The following is a 19,966-nucleotide window of genomic DNA, read 5'->3' as shown; positions in this document are numbered from 1 at the left end:
CCATGGCGTTAAAGTAGACAGGGGCCTGGATCTTTGTAAAGATCCATGATGCAACGATGAAGCAGCCAGCCACTGCAATTCGTACGCTCTAGGCCGTTTCTTGTGTTCTCTTTTGGCGTTTGATGCTGCAAAATGGAATAAAATAAGGTACGAGGGGGTCGGTCACGGGCATGGATAACTTAGATATACGTCATAACTTTCCCAAAGCGGTAATTATAGCGTGGGCATAACATTTCTCCACCGTGATATGGAGCTTGCGCTTGTTGCTCTCCGCCGTCAACGCTTCAAAAGCTCGAAAGGACGGATTGCCTCGTGAAGGCGTCGGATCGGGTGTGTTTGGCGCTCAGACCTCCATCTTGAGGCGAGTTATTTCACGATCCCCTACCAAAGGATCAACTACCAGCCCTTTGGCGCGAAGGGCATCTCACCATCCTGCTTGCGCTGGACAGCGCCATCTCATGCCATCTGACATTTTGACTGACCTTAGGAAACGAATGCAATAGAGATACACGTGGATTCGGCTATCCCTGAGCGGAAAGTATTATAGTTACATACAAGTTACTTTGTGTTATCTACTTATGCTCCAATCGACTATGCCCCAAATACAACTCCTTGATCGGCTGCCCTCTGTCCACAGAATGAATGCTCAACCCACAAAATCATCAAAAATCCTGCCGCTACATGCCATCTACAAAGCCAGTTCCGGCATATCTCGGATTTTACAAGGGATGGATAACCACCTTCGCATTCCTCACGCCTCAGTCCGCAATGCGGGCACATTCCTTGGCCTCTTACACAACAAACGCCATCGCCCACCCTGAAGTGCCTCTTCCGCTGTCACTGCTATGCTTGAGTTTGTTTCCTATCTTTATGCACACGTTGGCCTGTACGTTGCAGCAATACGGAATATTCATCGTCCCGCGGAGGCGATGAAGAGGGAAGGCCTGGAAGGTTGAAATATCCATATAGATTGTTTCGCGACAGTATTGGCCTATTACCTTCGAAACAATCGCAAAAGATCTTTCATCATGATCGCGTTGACAACCGCCGTCGCGATAGCAGTTACCTGCTCGGTTATCTTCATGGTTTCCGCAGTGGTCATCACTATCATTTGGATCAAGATTCGTCAGGAGCGAAGGTCGCTTGCGCTAATAAGGACTGCTCACGGTTCCTATGCTCATGGACTTTCGACTTTCCCCGCTGAAACGTTCACGGAGCTGTCGCGCGAAGAAGGCTCCGCACTACGACAATATGGACAACTCCCATACGGAAGACCGACGGAATGGGGCCTACTATCTTCAAGGGAAAGTCTGGATCAATCCGCCGGGGACAAGTCACCAACTCAACTACTCAAAAAGACGCGCAGCTTCTCCCTCAAACACTCTCTATCGTCAAAGTCAAAACAACTATCCAAAAACCTAACGAAAAATGTATCCCTAACGACTCTGAAGGAGGCCTCCGAAGCACCACACCCCCCAGAAGTGTCGGATTCAAGAGACAACTTGGTTGTCTCGGCAGTTGATGGAATATTGGAGCTACCTGCGGAGACAACCCCCAGGCATACACCAGAGAGAGAGGACGCACCGTTGAGTGCAGGAAATTCGATCCGCCCTGTGACAGGAGTCTGGCCGTTGCTTCACCAGCAGGATCGATCCAGTGGTCTTTTCCCCGTGTTTGAGGACCATTACACAGGCTACGACCCAACCAGATCCAGAACTCGTGGTGGCAGCATCACATCCCAAACCGCCGGAACAGCACCAGACCAGCCCGTTCCGCCTCCACCTTGTGCATACCCCCCGAATCGTTTCCGCTTATCGAAGGCCGACTCGTTACGATACTCGTCTGTGAGCCTTGAAACGGCAGATAGCTCGATTCTAGATGATAGCCGAAGGGCATCCGTAAACATTGATGGCAACTTCATATCCCCTGCATTACCACCCTGTCCAACATTTGCCCCATACAGTGCAAATGACGTTGGACGAGAGTACGAACGCAGAAACCTTGGGCCAAATGGCGCTCCATTCGTCTTTCCCCCCAACTCTCCTGCGCGCAAAGGCCGAAGGGTGGAATATGAGCGTACTTCTCCTCGCCGCAGCTTGACTGCACGCAGTCCATCTCGTTCGTCCGAACGGATAAGCCCACCACCCAGGCGAAGCGAGTCTTTGTCCGCCAAACAACCCCAAGATACAACCTCCAAGCCACATCTTGACATGGACAATATTCCTCCACTGAATACAAGGGGCGGCAAGGCCGGCTTGCTGCCCCATTTCAGCCAGATGCAGCGCCACTCAGTGCACGGCGGTCCAAGAAGGGATAATGACCCCTTTTACGGTGGGACGGTCTCATCACATAGCTTTACATACAACACGTATGCCCCAGGAAGACGTGCAAGCAGCTTTGTACCTCAGGAGCTGTCATCTCAAGCATCAAATGGGCATCCCAAACCGCCTCTAGCATCAGCTATGAAGAGCAGTGGGCATCGAAAGGGACACAGGCGACAAAATTGCGTGCGAATCTCCATCCACCCTCCTATAACATTTGCAGGACCTGCATTCTCCCCGATGGTCGAGGAGCCAGAGGAACCAGAGGAAATAAATACTTTGGAGCTCGGCCGGTCCGATATATCTGATCTGTCAATGTCGAATATCTCACGCAACTCCAGTGTTTCCGCTTTGTCTACCACATTTCGAAACAGCATCCAGGATTTCCAGTCGGACCGCCCAATCTCTCGAATAACTGAGATTCCTGATGATGGCCAGGCAGACTCCTACGGTAGCCCGGTTAAGAAGAAAAGGCTGACACAACAAGACCCCGGTCTAGTCACTGAGAAGGCTTTACCTGGTATTCTCATAAGCTTGCCAGCGACTGCAGATAAAGATAGTTTGTCCCATACTCCATCTCCAGAGCGAGAGCCACCTGCATGGAAGACTTCAGACTATCAATGCTCACCCACAACATTGGAGAATTCACCAGCGCTAGGGAGCCCTCGCCGGTCAGCGATCATGGGACCTCGAAGCCAACCCAAACCTGCTCGCAATAGCTACCAATCCCTGATCCCATCGGAAGATACAAAGTCGGCACCTCCGCCACTCAAAGTTAATCGCCCACCACAAACTCGCAGCACCAAAGAGTCAAATGAGAAGCCACCGTTATCTCTCCGACGGTCCAAGACCGAAGCCAAAGACCAACCACCGCGGAGCCAGAGCCAGTCTGACACCGAAAAAGCCACCAACTACACCACGAGTTCATCATCTACGAGTATCGCGAACAAGACTCCTGGAGCACAAGTTAGCGCGATAGTCCCGATATGGGAGGACAAAATCAGACAGGATTCTCAGGCAATGCCGCGGAGATCAACCGTCTCCCTTGTCTATAGCCCCCCTAATTTGGATGTCAAGAGGGAAACATCACCACAACGTAGTCAGGCTGACAAAATGACGCGCATGGCAAGCTATCGGAACAAGCACGGCTATACAACACCTAAGAAAACAGTTGGATTGGGAATCGGCGCAACTACGCCTGGGAGTCTGTACGATGGAGATGGGTTTCTGAAAGAGTGAATTTTCCACATCCCACCGGCCTTGTTTATGTTCATCTAGGAATAGGATGCAAGGTGTTTAACTTGTAGTTTAGGAGCGTTTTCATTATTATTCCCCACCTTGATTGTATGTTCGAGAATCTGTTATGAGCACCGTTAACTAGGTAGTAATTGAATAATGCCTCTGGAACCCGAAAATATCTAGACGAGCTACCCGGTTCACTTGTTTGTACTCATTCCCATGCTAGTCACGAAAAGGGGCAAAAAAAAAAAAAATAAAATCAATCAGTCCTCCTCCATTTCGTTTCATCCCCATCCGCACCAGCATCCTCCCCCTCAGTGCCACCCGGCTCATCCCCTTCCTCATCTCTCTCCCTCACAGTCCCGGCGCCAGGTCCAAGGCCTTCTCCCAAGCCTGGCAAACCCGGCGCATCTCCTTCCCCAATCCAATTTCCCTCCTCATCGAAAAACTCGTGCATGTTATCTGCCGTAATCCACCCAGAGCTCCCATCCACTGGAGGTGGCAATCCACCCTCTGCGGCACCGGGGAAAACAAGACCAGAGGCGAAAGCACCGCTATCTTCGTCTTCCTCCTCGACGGGGTCCGGGTGAAGATTTGCGCAGGCCGACACGGCGTCGTAGAGCGTTTGGGTCTGTGATTCCGATTCGGGTTCCGCGTCTGTGTTTGCATTTGTATCCCCGGACGATGGAGTTGTAGGAGGCACAAGTGTCAGAGCGAGGGTCTCTTCTTCATCGGATTCCTGTGGGAACGATGCGGGAGATTGTGGTTTCGTGATATTCATGTAGAGACCTTGAACTTCGGTCGGTTGGTCTTGGGCGGGGATCTTCAGGCGCTGGATCGCATGTAGCGAGATGGATCGGTAGGGAATTGAGAGGCCTATGGGGACGCTTGGCTTATAGAGGAGAAACTTACTGCTCGTCAATTTTGGTTAGCCAATCTATGATTGGATTGGGGCAGGAGGAAGTATCTGCGACATACTCGGAAGTTACCCAGACATCTAACCCCTCAATGACGACTTCCTTCTCGGTTTCGCCTTCGCCTCCATTCGCATCGTTGCCTTGCTGGTTTTCGGAGCTCGAGATTGACCCATTGACTTCTGCGCCACGAAGAGCATTAAGTGCTGGTGTCGAGGAGAGGTCGCGCTCGAGGCCGACGAGCTTGCAGTTCGAGGCGTGGTAGTGCAGGACTGCGGGGCCGGAGTGGAAGGAGTCTGGTGTGCGCGATTGATGCACTGAGAGAGGGACAAAGGCAGATGTCTCGGGAGCCGATGTTAAGGGCTCCATTGTGCTTGATTTCTTTCCCTTTTGCTTGATATGGGATGGAGGATGGAAATTGCGGAGCGGAAAAGTTGAGGTGAAGCTTGGGCGGAGCTGCGGCGGAGAGCGGAGCCACCAGTCCCAAGGTATCTTGGACGCCGCAAACGCAAGACAATAAGCTGCAAACATGACTACGGTATTTATCCACCTATCAATACTTAATAAAGCTGTTGAATCATATTAAACGTAATATTCGTGTCGTTCGTAAACCTTAGGTTTCATTATATACAGTAGCTAGCAGTGTGCAGGCTCGTTCCCTGCAGCCCACAACTCCTTCCATGGCATGTCGGTGCTGTGCAGTCGGAACAGAGAGCACACTGGCCAGTGCATGAGCCATCCTCCGAGCCGTCTCACTAACGATTGAAACATGCAATCATCCGCAGCAGCCGTTAAAACTTCCGAGGCCAGAGCAAGGGGTCGGTAGCCAGTGAATATTCCATTCATTCAACGAAGCTATACCGATCACTTCATGTCGAGACCGCCAAAAGCTCTATCTAGCTCCTCGCCTTCATTCCTCGGAGCCATGGATGGCAACTCTGCGGCAGGTGAGTCTGGAGCAACACTATCTAGTAAACTCTGGTTTGGCTGCGCCTGTGAAAGGCGATGCGATGCATTACTCGGCTGTAGAAGCTTCTCGTCGCGATCGAGCCAACCGGGGGCTACACGGCGTTTCTCTGCGAGATCTCGCGCGGAAATTGACTCTTGCCAATTCTTAATTGCCTTTTCGCCGTCGGTATTCGTCTTGTTCAGATGTTGCTCGAGTGCCTTGCACGAGGCAAGGATGTCCTCTGGGGATGCAGCATGCTCCCCGCTGGCTGAGATGACGTAACGAGGTTTGGCATCGGGATTGCTTGGGTCGACGGTGACAGAAGGAGGAAGCGTCGATGGAACAGATTTGTAGGTGTAGGGGAGGGTGACTGTGCTGGGGAGGTTGATGAATGGGGAGACAGTTAATGGGACCTGGGCGAGCAGCGGATGGGGCCCTTGCTTGTATTAGGTCAGGGTTATGCGGGGGAAGTGGTCAGGGAACACGCACGGTATGATTCGTACATCATGATGAGGACAGTAACAAAGGACAAATAAACCTCATTCACCTAAACCGAGGGTTGATGGAGATGGGGGGTTTACGGTGGAAACGGTGGCTCCCCACGCCGACGAAAATGACGATATTACCGAGCCAGAAGCAGGTGAGAATGGACCAAGCTGAGAACACAGGTGTATACCACAAATAAGGGTCCAGTAATTTTTGGAGATTAAATTAGTCTGTCTGCGAAGAGCATCTGCCTTAGATCCGGACTCCAGAGGGGCGCTGATTAAGAACTGTTAGGCCAGCCTCCAGCCTCCATCTCATTTCCAGCTACCTAAACTAACTGCGTGGACCTTTCAGCTTCTCCATTTTCGCCTCAAATTCTTCGTTTCCTTCCTCCACAACCGCAAGTTGGATCTTCTTGGATATCGACAACCCCAGCAGAACATGGTTCGCCAGCAGCCTATCGCGTGACGATCAAAAGAAACCTGTTCCTGGCGCCATTCTCGCCTCAACTCTCTTTCTGTCGTGTGTTGGAAATTCCGCCGCGCTTAACCCCACCACCGCCAACGCCAACTCCTCTCCCCTTTTCCGTTCTCTCTCGCCCCCCCGCTCGGCTTGCCTCGTCTCGATCTATCTCCGAGGTGTCTAGATTCCTGCGATTTGTCTTGCCCGAGATATTTCGCCATTGCCCAAGATGGATCCCAGGATGGATAAGAATATCGCCCGAGCTGTGACCGATAAGCCCCCGGTCCCGGAGATTGATTTCACCCTCCATGTGATGGAAGATGGCACGCAGGTGTCAACCTTGGAACGCGTCGTCAAAGGTGTGTAGTAGCAGTACACTAACTTTCAATCGTCCTGCCCAAAGTCAAGCCTTTCTAATCAAGGTGATTTCCTCTAGAGGTGCAAGCACCCGCACTGCAGACCCCAACAGACGAGCAGTTTTGGGATCCTGAAGACCAAACAAAACCGAACCTGCAGTTTCTTAAGCAACACTTCTATCGGGAAGGTCGCCTCACTGAGGACCAGGCGTTATGGATTATACACACCGGCACTGAAGTACTGAAGTCGGAGCCCAACCTGTTAGAGATGGATGCACCCATAACTGTGTGCGGTGATGTCCACGGGCAGTACTACGATCTGATGAAGCTGTTTGAAGTCGGAGGAGACCCCTCGGAGACACGATATCTATTCTTGGGTGATTATGTCGATCGCGGTTACTTCAGCATTGAGGTGAGTTCAACGTGTTCCCAATCCGCTTGGTCATTCTAACATTTTCAGTGTGTCCTTTACCTCTGGGCACTGAAAATTTGGTATCCGAACACTCTCTGGCTGCTTCGAGGCAATCACGAATGCCGACACTTGACGGATTACTTCACTTTCAAGTTGGAGTGTAAGCACAAATATAGCGAGACCATCTACGAAGCCTGCATCGAATCATTTTGCGCGCTGCCGCTGGCGGCGGTCATGAACAAGCAATTCCTCTGCATCCACGGAGGGTTGAGTCCCGAATTGCATACCTTGGAAGATATCAAGTCGGTAAGTTGTTGGAACCAGAAAAGCATGCATATCAAGTGACACCCAAGCTAACTTAACTAGATTGATCGATTTAGAGAACCGCCTACCCACGGCCTTATGTGCGATATCCTCTGGGCAGATCCCCTGGAAGACTTCGGCCAAGAAAAAACTGGCGACTACTTCATCCACAACAGTGTTCGAGGATGCTCGTACTTTTTCTCCTACCCAGCCGCGTGTGCTTTCCTAGAGAAGAACAACTTGCTCTCCGTCATTCGTGCCCATGAAGCCCAGGATGCAGGCTACCGCATGTATCGCAAGACTCGCACTACAGGGTTTCCCAGTGTCATGACCATTTTCAGCGCTCCGAACTATTTGGATGTATACAACAACAAAGCCGCCGTTCTGAAGTATGAAAACAACGTCATGAACATTCGGCAATTCAACTGCACCCCTCACCCTTACTGGTTGCCCAACTTTATGGATGTGTTCACCTGGTCGCTCCCATTTGTTGGTGAAAAGATTACCGACATGCTCATCGCCATCCTCAACACTTGCTCCAAAGAGGAGCTTGAAGACGAAACACCATCAACGATCTCACCTGCCGAACCCTCCCCTCCGATGCCAATGGATACAGAGAGCACCGAATTCAAGCGCCGTGCCATCAAGAACAAGATTCTTGCCATTGGCAGGTTGTCTCGAGTCTTCCAGGTGTTGCGTGAGGAGTCTGAGCGGGTTACTGAACTCAAAACCGCCGCCGGAGGCCGGCTTCCTGCGGGTACTCTGATGCTAGGAGCGGAAGGAATCAAACAGGCTATCACTAATTTCGAAGACGCCCGCAAAGTTGATCTGCAGAACGAGCGTCTCCCGCCAACTCATGAGGAGGTGGTTCGACGCAGCGAAGAAGAAAGACGCATTGCGCTTGACCGCGCCGCCCATGAAGCCGACAACGACACCGGCCTCGCCACAGTTGCCAGGCGGATTAGCATGTGAGTTTCCTCGTATCCGTCTCGATAGTAAATACTAATACTACGTAGGTCCGCTGGCTCAAAAGGTCGTCGGCCCCGCCCGGACATCGGTGGTCGGGATTAGAAGCATGATAACGAAAAATTGGATATCGACCCGACTTAATCCAGGCCTTTATAGACGTCATTTTAACACGAATACTCCCTCGATCGCTGTGGTTTGGTGACCACAGGGCTGTTTAGAAACCCCGTGTGTGGGACAGTGAAATGGTGTTCGAAAAAACAAGGGGTGTCTGTCTATTCATCATGGAGCACCTATGGTGTAATTTGCTGCGCCTCTGCGCTTTTAATTTGTCGGATGAGATACACGAACCTGTATTTGATATTGTTACTGAGGATGCAAGCTCGGGCGGCTTACTGTATGTCCTGCACAGAGGCTCCAACGTCTGCGACGCTGGCACTATGAGTTGATGAATCACATTATGAATATTTACCTTATGCTATTTCCCTCGTTCAAGAATAGCAAAAAAAAGTTAAAACATGTTGTCCTTTACTTGATACAGATTTGTAAATATTGGCGCGGTAACACGCGGAGAGGCTGGCGGGCCATTCCCGCCAAGACCCGCTGCCAACTTCATCCGATAATAATGATCAAGAATCCTGTCCCAACTTCCACCCCCCTAACCGGCACAATCACCCCTCAATGCCTCTCAAGCTTCGCGGCTCGCTCCCCAAGAGCATACCGCGTAAGAGGAACTCAATAACGAAAGCGCTACACTCCTGCCCATCCTGTGCCAGCACCCAGCAACGTAGAGCCCTCTCCACGCGTCGGAGCAACCACCACGATGCCATCTCCTCTCCTCGACTCCGTGCGGAAATACCACCGCAAGCGCAGCTGCAGAACCTAAAATCACACCCGCAATCCCTCGCAAGCTCGAAATTGTTCTCGACCGCCCCATCAACTATCCACACAGCCCGCCATGTTCCCCCGCGATTAAGGGAACTGTACGAGTCCCTCGCGCATATCCCGAGCGTTGCGCCAGAACAGGTCAATATAAGTCGGCTGCAATTGGCGCTACGTGGACTAGAGTCGGAGGATCCTTTGATAAGAGTTGCGGGTAGGTTTTATCCGTTCCATCCTAGCAAATTTTGGTTTCTGTTGGCGTGGCGTTGTTAGTTGACTTGTTGGGTGGACAGTTCTTGGCTTAAACGATGTTTCATCGGCGCGAAAACTCGTGAGGCTTCTATTAGCTGACCCATTGAAGGGGAAAGAAGATTGGGAGGATATGCTGGATTCCGTTTTTGAGCAGGGGGATTTAGAGAGAGGGTTGCTGATTAGGTATGCAGTTCATCATGTTGATTTCTTCTTTTAGTTGACTAGGCTAACTGTCGCAGATACGGGGAAGTCTCGGAAAGTATCTCGAACCACCTTGTGCCTACTATCTCCGTCCCGTCGCAGATTTTGAAGAAGGGCAATTTGGAAATCTTGGTTACGACTCTAGGCGCGGGAGCCGACACATCCGCTGCGCAGCTAACGTCGGATACGTTTTTTGTTCCAACGGTGACAATTCCCACTTCGCATACGGGACGGCATAATATGGTGCGATATCCAGTGCACAGGAGCATTGTGTGCGCGCAGGGAGTGGACGGATTACTCGCTTACAGCGGGTTGGTTGCCCAGTCTGACCTAAAGAAAGAGGCAGATTCCATATACGCAGCTGTCGAGATGGGAGTTACTGGTCCTATCAATGACGGTCGGATTGCTTTTGTGGATACCAACAAGGCGGACGATGCCCTGTCCAAATTCCGGGAATCTGTGCGAAATGCCGCCCTGTATGAACGTGGATGGAATAGCAGTGGAGTGCAGCAAGTTGTGGACTGGTTATCGTCTGCTCGTGGCAAAGAAGGGACTCTAGTTCCGTCTTTGAGATCACTTATAAGCTCCCTGGTTGATGCTGCAGAGCAAGGTGTTGTGGCACAAGAAAATAAGAGAGTCCGGGAACAAGGAGAGGCCTCTGTTTCTGAAGATGTTCGAGCAGACCTTGATCAAACTGTTTCCGCGTGGGCTGAGAAGGGACACACGGAACTGCGTGGCGCGCTTGAGGAAGGGTTCGCAACGAAGAAATGGCGTGGTTTGGCATGGTGGAAGCTATTCTGGCGCGTCGATGACGTGAGCATGATTACCTCCGAGATTCTAGAGAAGAAGTACTTGCGTCGCGCCGAAAAGGAGGTGATATGGACCGCTGGTCAACTCGCGCAGGCTGGCCTGCAGGAACCGACAGCGCAAGAGTCGTTAGACATCAAGGCTCCCGCGGAGGGAGTGGTTGAGAGCAAGAGCGGAGACGTCTCTGTGGCTGTCGTGGAGCCCCCGAAAGAAGAGCAAATGCCATGGCCCACGCAAATCACCAAGAGCCGCGCGCATCTACTCAACACCACGGTGCCATCGCTTCAGGCAATGGCGCAACGCCTGGTGCTCTTCAGCGTATCGACGACATCACTGACCTCTGCTCTCTCCCTACTGACCTACATTTCGCTACCAACAGCCTCGGTATACGAAACCTGCACCTTCGCAGCCGTCGGGCTGATATACTCGCTGCGCCGGCAACAGCGGAAATGGGAAGCGGCACGGACATTCTGGGAAGAAGAAGTGCGCGACAACGGCCGAACCGCTCTTCTCAAGACAGAAGAGCAACTGCGCAAAACCGTGCACGAAGGCGGACGGGTCCAGCTTCCCGCAACGGCACATGAAGCCCGAAGAGCCATCACAAAGGCCCGGGAAGCGCTCGACAACGTACACTAGACTAATACCAAGAAACATGTACCATATCCCAATTCAATCACTGTAACCATCACTCCATAAACTTCCCCCCCCCCCCCCCTTAAGAAAGCTCGACGCTCCCCTCCGGAACACCCTGCCAACTGCGTAACCTTCTCCCAAAGAACCGCATTATGGGAAGCATCTCATCCCGACTCCGCGGCATCGTATCCCCACGCCTCCTATATTCATGCATCTCCACAAATTGGAAGACATCCTTCGTCCTCTTCATCGCAGATTCCGTCACAACCTCCGAGTCCCGGCCCGCAACCACCAAAACAGGCGTCCGGCTCTTCCCTTGGTCACTGCCAGTAGTAGTACTCTTTTTCCCAGCCAGCGAAAGCGGATACGCTGCACCTATAGAGATAACCCCGGCCAATTCCCTCATTTCTCCCCCTCCTCCTTCTTCAGAACCAGACCCATTACCTACGCCCTCCGCAAATATCTTCTCCGCGGCAATGAGACCCGCCATGCCGCCCTGTCCAAATCCCAGCACCATAATCTCACGCAGCTTATATCCACATTTTCCAACAAGCACGGACTTTATGACGCTTTCAACGAGGAGTTTTGTCGTCTTCGCAAACCCCGCGTCCATGTCTAGCGCGCCCGTGCGCGAATCGAAGTTTATATCGTCGCCCCAGTGAAAGCCTGGGATGTCGAGGGGGAGTGGGTTGGGCGCTTGGATTGTGAGGACTGTTGTTTCGGGAAGCGCGAGCGAGGTTCCGAGGTTTGTGAAAGGGGTGTGGGTATCGCCGAGGCCGTGGAGGAGGAGGAGGATGTTTGGTGGTGGGCGAGATTGGGATTGGGATTGAGGTGATGGTGGTTGCGGGGTGAGGGTGAATGTTAGAGAGGACGGGAAGTCGGATTTTGTGGGCGGTCGGATTGGCATTTTGTTCTCTCTTTTCTCGTCTTGATTCAGAATTGGTAATTGAGTTTGATGAGGTGGTGGTATAGGTAGTGTTTATTGTGCTGAGATGTGGATGGAGCTGCCGTGAAAATAAGTATAAAATGTGGCTCTGACAAGGTATGTTTAGGTAAGTAACTTACCATACATAGTTAGTTACCGCCGGTGTATAGTAACTACACCACTGGCACCAGTACTCTACTAGTATTTATAATTGACCAAGCACAAGCTGGTCATAGCTAGCAATCGGTGAAACACGATTCAAACGCACTCACCATAGTCGAAATCCAGAAACTTCCCTCTACAGTCGCCACACATCACCGCTTCTTCTAGATCCGTCTCAGATGCCTTAGCAGCCTACACAGAACCTCAACATCGCCTTTGATAAATCGGAGAAAAATACTATATATAACAACTTTATGATCCATTTCATCAAGATCACCTGGTGTTCTCGAGACATATCGGCAAGCCCTTTGCTGACCCTGGACCTATCCAGCTTCGCATCACACTGCCCGTAGCAAAAGTTCCTGATATTGGGCAGACCTCGTCACGTCACTTGCGGCAAAGTAGTCGGTCTACTGTTGAGAGGCCAGAGTAGCAATCTCCCAACAATAATAGATGCTGTAGATTAAATGTTTTAGAGGCTAGCCACTTCTGGTGGGAGTTTCAAGCGTATTTCACAAAGCAGCTCTCAATTGATTAGCCTGCAGGAGCTATTATAAGAAGGGGGAGATGTGGAGTATGACCTCCATAGTCCCCGATGTTTCTTTGATTTATTTGATGGAATGAGCAAGGAAGAGATTAAACGGGAAGCAAACATTGCAAAGAACCTGTTCAAGCTGTTGTGGAAGGTCCCATGCCCGCGATACACTGCTTCGATTGGTGTTGATAACGAGGCCAGAAAAATAAGCATTGACTTTAAATGTCTTGAAAGAATCTACTTAGCTGTATCATCCCGGAAACGGATGGATTTAAGCTCGGTACGTATCTCTCTCATAAATGTTCTTTGCGACTTCTGGTTAGGCTTACGAAGGCTGGGGATCAGAAAATACCCACGTCCCAAATTCTAACTGTATAGATCTTTGATATTGTGGGGTGAAAGTGCTGGTGTCGCTCACATGGTCATATTCGTGCGCCTCCTCTGCATACAGGTGGACTCACCGTACACACCGCGACACCGCAATAGTAAGCCATTGGACATGGTTTTATCCATTATATTAATAGCGTCAGCACTTGGGGCACGATCCAGTCTTCTGGAGACCTCAGCAGTGACAGGGTCGCTTAGAACATGTCAGCCGCAATTGCTTGAGTGATGCTCGACCAAGATGAATAACTGTAAGAGGCAGAAGCTCAAGGAATATCATCCAAACCAGCACCCTGTGTTAACCATGGAGAGCGGGACCGGGTAATTAAGTTGGGATCAGGGAAATTACTACGGTCTGGGAGGGAGAAACTGTCAAGAACTGGGAAGCTGGCAGGAAAGTGTTATCATCGGGTGAACAATAGCAGGATCAACACCAGGGCTATACAAACAATAATGCTAGATGAAGGTGTTATTAATAATCCTACAATACACGTAGCCTGGTTTTTTACAATAGAGAGTAATGAGGCCATGGACAGACTGGGCGCGGTATAGTTTTGGAAGCTATAGTTGGCAGCAGTCGGATCCGCGCCACACGCCGGAACGACTGGAGACTTCGCTGCGGCTGCGGACCCAGTCAAATTTCCTCTTCTACACTTATCCTCATCATCACGTCTTCTCTTCCTTTCTCTCCCATCTTTGCTCTGTCGCGCCGTTGGATTGATGAGCTTTCCACCCGCAGATTAGCTCTGTCGCGCTTCTTTCCCTCCTGTCTCCACTTGGTCTTTTTTCCATCGCCCCATCCCTTCTTCCCTGCTGTCTTCCCCTGTCTGTCATCAACAACACTGCCTTGTTCGCAGTCGATGGAGATCTGCTACGCGGCGCGACGGCGATAGTTTGATTGTCTTCTGTTCTGCTGCCTCTATTACTTCTCTTCTATCAGGCTGTTTCTGCCTGAGCTCTGTTCCGGGCGCTCTGTGCATTGACAGGAGCAGCCAGTTTCTACATCCGGAGCAGCGTTAGCCTTGGATTCTCCCGTCTACTTCCAAGTGGACTAAGGCCGACTCTCACCCGCTTTTTACTTCCTTCATGCTTCTCATCCTCCCCAGTCGTCGATCAACGCATCAATCCATCGCTTTCCATCTCCGCCTCTTCCACGCCTTTTGTATCTTTTCAGGCCTCTGTCGCGCCTCTGTTTTCCTCGCCTAGGTAAGCTCCTCTCCCTTTTCTCTCCCCATCCGAAGGCTTTCTTACTGTCCTCCCCGAATTTGCCTTGCAAGCTTCTCTTGCACCGCATACTGCCTGCACCGTGCTTTACCTTTTCCTTTACTCTCTCTTGTGCTCCCCATTGGCTTTGTTTTTTTTATTTCACTTGATCTCTCCTTCCTCCTGCTGTTCATCCACTATTCACCCATTCATTAGAATTGGGATATGCCCGCTGAATGTATTGACGCCCACTTACTCCTCCCTTCGCTCCTTGTGCTCTTTTTTTTTTTTTCGCTCTCTTTTCCCTACCTGCTGTTTGCTCCTCTAGAATACCCGACAAGCGTCTTGTACTCCAGCCACTGCATTCTATTCACTGCTCCCAAGTAACACTTTTCTCTTGCTTCTTCTCATTTTTCTATCTTGATGTGTTTCTCCGTCCCCCATTGCCTCATCTGCTTTCAGTCACACTTTCTTCCAAACCTCTCCCTTCATCTGTCTAGTATCCCACCACACAAGTCCCAAGTTCATCGTCACTGTCAATCCGCGTGCTCTACGAGTCTCTCGTCTACAATCCTGGGCACATTCAGACTAACAACAACCCCAGAGGAACGCGATGGCAGGAGTCAAACGAAGGCCTGATGCTGCTCACAGCTCAGCCACCCCATCCGCCAATAATACAGCCGCCGTTCACAACACCCCTAAAGGTAAGTTTCTACCTCGTACCATTATTGCAGGGCTAATATTTCGTAGAACCTACTGGCAATGATTCTCCCAGCACTCGCGTGACTCGGAATTTGCGTTCGAGCCGAGATGCGCGTGCCGGTCAGAATGATGATGCTAAGATTGCCAACCCTGCTCCTAGCAGGGGTGCTAGCATCCAGAATAACAACACCAACGACAATACCAGTAACACCACTAACAAGCACGATAACAACCGTCCGTCGCGTGTTATTACGCTCAAATACGGGCCTGGTAAAGCAAGTCTAAATCCTGCGACTCCCTCGGCCGCCGCGGCCACTACCAGCGTTGGCTCCAACACTCGTGAAACGCGGAACAGTCGAGCACGGGCTGCTGCTTCCGCCACCCCTGCGGCTCCTGCGGCTCAATCAATTTCAAGCCGATATGACGGTACACCGTTCGCCTCTGCGGCTCCCGAGACGCCTCGAACTAAGCGCGTCAAACGGGGTTCGGTGGCCGAAGAGACTCCGAGAAGTACGAGGCAGTCAACGAGACTCAAAAGCAATGCTCATGAAATGCCTACCGAAAATGGAGTCGCAGATACTTCGGCGGCATCCAAACCATTTGAAACCAGCCCACTGAATTCTGTTGCGTCCAATACGAGAACTAGAAATCGCAATCGGCAAACTGGCGACTCAGGGACCAACGTATCTACTCGCAGTCGTCCCTCGACTTCGGCCGTGAAATCTCCGTCTGCCGAAGACGCCAATTCCGAGGCGGTTGATGCGCCATATCCGATGGATGTTGACACTTTCCATGACACGGAACCAACTCCGCCAGCCGAAGGGTCACCAAAGGGCACTGTGTCTTCCGGTCAGCCGAACAAGATAGAAGGGTATGGAGCTCCCCAAATCGAAGGAGACCTAAAGCCGATTTCAACCAGGTCAAGCCCAATTTTGTCACGAAAACGCAAATCTCTCGAATCAGATGATCGCGGAGCCGTTTTGTCAACCTCCAGCTCACCCAGCAAAAAGCCAAAATTAGAAGATGCCACGCTGGATCGTGCATCTGAGCCGGCACTGCATAATGGCGATGAGCGCCGACTAGAAGATACATTGTCTCAACCCGATGATGTCGCAACTTCGAAAGCGGATGAAGGATCTCGCCAAATCACTGAAGAGGCTGAAGATTCTACCACGCCAGACAACGCTACGGAGTCAACCATTGCAAAGGCAACCCGTGGGGGTCGTACTCGTGGCCGTGGTCGGGGAGCTCGCAGTAGAACATCGGCGCGATTTGGTGTGAACAGGCGAGGACGTGGTGGGACCCGTGCTGCGCGATCTGGGCGCACTGGGCGTCAGAATGATCGTTCTAGTGACATAGAGTTCGAGCGGTCACCCTCACCAAGTGCAGCTACTCAAAAGCTGAGGGACCGCCAGCGCGAATTGGACAAGGCGTTCAGAAGGGTAGCTGCGGCCCAGCGACTAGCATTGGCAGTTCTTGCTACACAGTCTGAGAAACGCCTGGCTCGTGACAAGAATGCGCATAAAGCCGTTCCCGAGTATGAAGACATTATGTTGAAGTTGGGGGCGCAATTGCGCAAACAACAGGATACTCTGAGACGAGAATACGATCTCAAGGTAGCACAGGAGAACAGGATCTTTCAGGCTAACAAGGAAGCTATCGAGGAGCGGTGTCGAGTAAGTATTGCAGGCCCCCAGTCTTAGAACCGACTAATAAGTCACAAAGATCTCGGCCCGTAATATCCAGGAGGAACATCTTCTTACGAGTCATGGTGAATACATGACGTTTATCGAGGGCCGTCGCGCGGCGGAAGATGATGAGCACACTGAGGTATGTCCCTTTCCGTGGATGAATATGACCCCTTCTAAAACAAAATTCTGCAGACCGACGGCTCTGAAACAGAAAACGAACGCGGACGGCGGGCGCCTGTTACTCGTGAAATATACCGCGGATTCAACTCCTCATTCGTGCGTGATCCAGCTGGGGCTGCGTCCTATGAACGTGCTGCACTGGGCTGGGATGACTTTGTTCAACGGGCCAAACTGGGCGACGACATTAATCCACAGATGAAGGAGATAAGAGACGCGGGCCCTTTTGCCGGACTTTCTGGTAGTGAAATCATAAATCTGTTGTTAGAAGCCACGGGAATCGTTGAAGTGCGAGATGGTGTTGCTGTGAAAGAGCATCATCCTTCATCGTTTGTGGATGTCCGACCTACAGCATTAACGGCCCTGGCGGATGTCGCTACCGCTGAGATTCCCCGACCTGCCCTCTCACAGCATACGCCGCGCCTTGCACCCCATCGCGCCATCCTTCCTCAGCCTCCTCAACCGCCGCCACATCATGCACATCCTGAACCTCCCCGGCCATTCGTGCTGCCTCCGCCCACGCCCCGAGGCCAACCGAGGCGGCTCCTTCCTGCGGGACAGCAGATTCCGCCGATTAGTGAGCCTCTTGGCCTCCCTGATCCATTTTCGCCCCGGGGTGGACCTCCGCAGCTCCCTCCTCCACCAGGCTCCAACTTCCAACGGCCTCCTCTACCAGGCTACTTGACCGGCCATCACCACCCGGGTATATACTATGCGCCGCCACCGCCACCTCGACCACCGTATTGAGATGTATTGAATTACTTAATTACCACCTGTTCTACTAGATTTATTGGACGTTGGGATTCTGGGATTAGCAGGGACTGCGGCGTTGGTTAGGCTAGCTATCATGTACTGCATAGTCTGATATTTAATTTTCTTTATCATTGAGAGACTTGACCACCTTTTTAGAGAGAGGAACGACACTCAGAGTGGCTCAGAATGAGTCACAGCGGAGCGGGAGATGACTGCATAAATGACTCCTTGGGCTCCGCCATATCAGTACTAGTTAGGCAGGCGGTGTGGCATGAGCTTTTCTGCTTTTTTTATTTTTGAGATTCAGCCTTGTCTCTGCGCTGGTATATCTACCTGCCCCGTCTCTTTCTTCATATTGCAGTGAATTTCTCATCTTTATTCACTAATATCTATAAGCTACCCTCTTTCTTTCTCTCTCTCCATCCCCTCCTCACCCTACGCACTGCAGTGCCCTCTCACCTCTCCCGCCGTACCCCGCTCCCATTCTTAGACGATCTTTTCCCCTCAGTTCCTCGCATACAAGATCTCAATCATGGCTGTCCGTGCTCAATTTGAGAACTCCAACGAGTGTGTTTCCTTGTTATCGTCAATTTGGGTCAACAGGGCTAATTGAATACCAGGATTGGTGTTTACTCACGACTTACCAACTCATACGCCCTCGTGGCCGTCGGTGCTTCGGAAAACTTCTACAGGTAATTCCTCCGGTTCTTCGCCGCAGTTTTGACCAGTCCCGATGTTAACTGGCGATGCAGTGTATTCGAGGCCGAATTGCAAGACGTCATCCCCATCTGTCATGCCACAATCGCAGGAACAGGTATCATCGGTCGTTTAACCGCAGGGTGCGTTGTCCTTCATATCCAATGATATATGCTTATATACTGGTACTGACGACCTGCATGCAGAAACCGCAAAGGTCTCCTCGTCCCTCAGACAACAACAGACCAAGAACTACAACATCTGCGAAACACCCTCCCAGATGCAGTCAAAGTCCAACGCATAGAAGAGCGTCTGTCTGCGCTCGGAAACGTCATTTGTTGTAACGACCATGTAGCCCTCATTCATCCGGATTTGGAGCGTGAGACGGAAGAAATGTACATTACCCCCAGGAAAAAGAAGGCCTCCAAGAGAACGTGTGCTAACAACTACTAGTATCGCTGATACCCTGGGCGTCGAAGTATTCCGCCAAACAATTGCCGACAACGTCCTGACAGGGTCATACATGGCACTCTCAAACCAGGGTGGTATCGTTCACCCCAAGACCTCGGTCCGTGATCAGGATGAACTCTCCTCCCTCCTCCAAGTCCCCCTCGTTGCTGGCTCGGTGAATCGTGGTAGTCCCGTCGTTGGCGCAGGCTTGGTTGTCAACGACTGGCTTGCCGTAACGGGTCTGGACACAACTGCTACAGAGCTGAGCGTGATCGAGAGTGTATTTAGACTTGGGGAGAACGGGCCAGGCGGTATTGGTCAGGGAGCTGCGAATAAGGAGAGTATTGTGGAAAGTTTCTATTAAGCTTTCTTCTTTCATCACCCGTTCCTTTTTCCGCTCTTCCCTCCTACCACCACTACTTCACGGCTCTGACTGTTTCTTTCTGTTCCCCTTTTCATGTCCCTTCGCTACGATACGTTACGTGCATACTTAACGGATGGGGTGTTTTTGACTTTGGAGTAAATAGCTTTTAGTATGTACGGAGTAGAAATGCAATGGCTGCGGTTTCGACTGCAGCGAGGTACATACTTCACTGGTTCATCTTTTCTTTATTCTCTAATTGTAGTGGCTGCCCATTTTTGCCAATCCCTCTCACAAATACGGCTTGCAGTATTGTGTTGATTCTTGAACATACGACCTGGGTCAATACAGAGCAAAGGACTAGATAGATGTAAAATTAGACAGAACATAAACCCTTCTTTTTATTTTCTAGTGTGCCTTAAATCAGTTGAGCCCAGCATTCCCTTTATTCCCTAATACTAGTAGGTAGTTATTTATACAATGCAAAATGAATAAAAGAAAAGCCCCAGATCAATCATGGACGCCTCCCCCAGTGCTTTTTTATTGTAGAAAAACGAGTGCGGTATGAATGCATGGGACCCTTTCAACTCGCTGTAGTGTAGATAGAGATACAAGCCAATATAGAAATCAGGGTATGGGTATTGAAGGTGACAATGGAACAGAGAAATGCAAAAAGAAAGAAAAGAAATGTTACTATGGTAAATGACGAGGGCGAAAGATGATATATGAGAAAACAAAACCAGG

The 19,966-nt window shown here is 51.0% G+C and overlaps 8 protein-coding genes across 8 annotated transcripts; 5 read left to right on the top strand and 3 right to left on the bottom strand.

The window, feature by feature from the left end:
* Positions 1–1,028: 1,028 nt before the first annotated feature.
* Positions 1,029–3,560, top strand: ASPVEDRAFT_201346 (uncharacterized protein; the record flags this gene model as incomplete). The annotated part of the gene is made up of 1 exon (XM_040809339.1): positions 1,029–3,560. The coding sequence occupies one exon, from the start codon at positions 1,029–1,031 to the stop codon at positions 3,558–3,560; it is 2,532 nt and encodes an 843-aa protein (XP_040672714.1).
* A 259-nt stretch (positions 3,561–3,819) lies between these two features.
* ASPVEDRAFT_141435 (Voldacs domain-containing protein) lies at positions 3,820–4,843 on the bottom strand (the record flags this gene model as incomplete). Its single annotated transcript, XM_040807748.1, has 2 exons — positions 3,820–4,471; positions 4,539–4,843. The coding sequence occupies 2 exons, from the start codon at positions 4,841–4,843 to the stop codon at positions 3,820–3,822; spliced, it is 957 nt and encodes a 318-aa protein (XP_040672713.1).
* A 495-nt stretch (positions 4,844–5,338) lies between these two features.
* On the bottom strand, positions 5,339–5,928 carry ASPVEDRAFT_33205 (uncharacterized protein; the record flags this gene model as incomplete). The annotated part of the gene is made up of 2 exons (XM_040810700.1): positions 5,339–5,859; positions 5,913–5,928. The coding sequence occupies 2 exons, from the start codon at positions 5,926–5,928 to the stop codon at positions 5,339–5,341; spliced, it is 537 nt and encodes a 178-aa protein (XP_040672712.1).
* A 672-nt stretch (positions 5,929–6,600) lies between these two features.
* On the top strand, positions 6,601–8,513 carry ASPVEDRAFT_88217 (serine/threonine-protein phosphatase 2B catalytic subunit; the record flags this gene model as incomplete). Its single annotated transcript, XM_040818259.1, has 5 exons — positions 6,601–6,730; positions 6,808–7,139; positions 7,188–7,445; positions 7,506–8,410; positions 8,459–8,513. 5 exons carry the CDS (start codon positions 6,601–6,603, stop codon positions 8,511–8,513), a joined length of 1,680 nt encoding a protein of 559 aa, XP_040672711.1.
* A 532-nt stretch (positions 8,514–9,045) lies between these two features.
* ASPVEDRAFT_154881 (uncharacterized protein) lies at positions 9,046–11,257 on the top strand. Its single transcript, XM_040808426.1, has 3 exons — positions 9,046–9,504; positions 9,584–9,725; positions 9,782–11,257. The coding sequence occupies exons 1-3, from the start codon at positions 9,090–9,092 to the stop codon at positions 11,184–11,186; spliced, it is 1,962 nt and encodes a 653-aa protein (XP_040672710.1). The 5' UTR covers positions 9,046–9,089; the 3' UTR covers positions 11,187–11,257.
* On the bottom strand, positions 11,251–12,177 carry ASPVEDRAFT_46326 (alpha/beta hydrolase). Its single transcript, XM_040813524.1, has one exon. The coding sequence runs from the start codon at positions 12,088–12,090 to the stop codon at positions 11,266–11,268; it is 825 nt and encodes a 274-aa protein (XP_040672709.1). The 5' UTR covers positions 12,091–12,177; the 3' UTR covers positions 11,251–11,265.
* A 2,828-nt stretch (positions 12,178–15,005) lies between these two features.
* On the top strand, positions 15,006–17,709 carry ASPVEDRAFT_88214 (uncharacterized protein; the record flags this gene model as incomplete). Its single annotated transcript, XM_040818258.1, has 4 exons — positions 15,006–15,096; positions 15,143–16,770; positions 16,820–16,924; positions 16,978–17,709. 4 exons carry the CDS (start codon positions 15,006–15,008, stop codon positions 17,707–17,709), a joined length of 2,556 nt encoding a protein of 851 aa, XP_040672708.1.
* Positions 17,710–18,042: 333 nt separating this feature from the next.
* ASPVEDRAFT_46322 (translation initiation factor 6) lies at positions 18,043–19,427 on the top strand. The gene is made up of 5 exons (XM_040813523.1): positions 18,043–18,282; positions 18,336–18,407; positions 18,468–18,554; positions 18,618–18,806; positions 18,865–19,427. Exons 1-5 carry the CDS (start codon positions 18,248–18,250, stop codon positions 19,223–19,225), a joined length of 744 nt encoding a protein of 247 aa, XP_040672707.1. The 5' UTR covers positions 18,043–18,247; the 3' UTR covers positions 19,226–19,427.
* Positions 19,428–19,966: the final 539 nt, after the last annotated feature.

This window comes from Aspergillus versicolor (genome assembly GCF_001890125.1).
Source record: "Aspergillus versicolor CBS 583.65 unplaced genomic scaffold ASPVEscaffold_12, whole genome shotgun sequence".
NCBI lineage: Eukaryota > Fungi > Ascomycota > Eurotiomycetes > Eurotiales > Aspergillaceae > Aspergillus > Aspergillus versicolor.
This window is presented reverse-complemented; position numbering and strand designations above follow the sequence as displayed.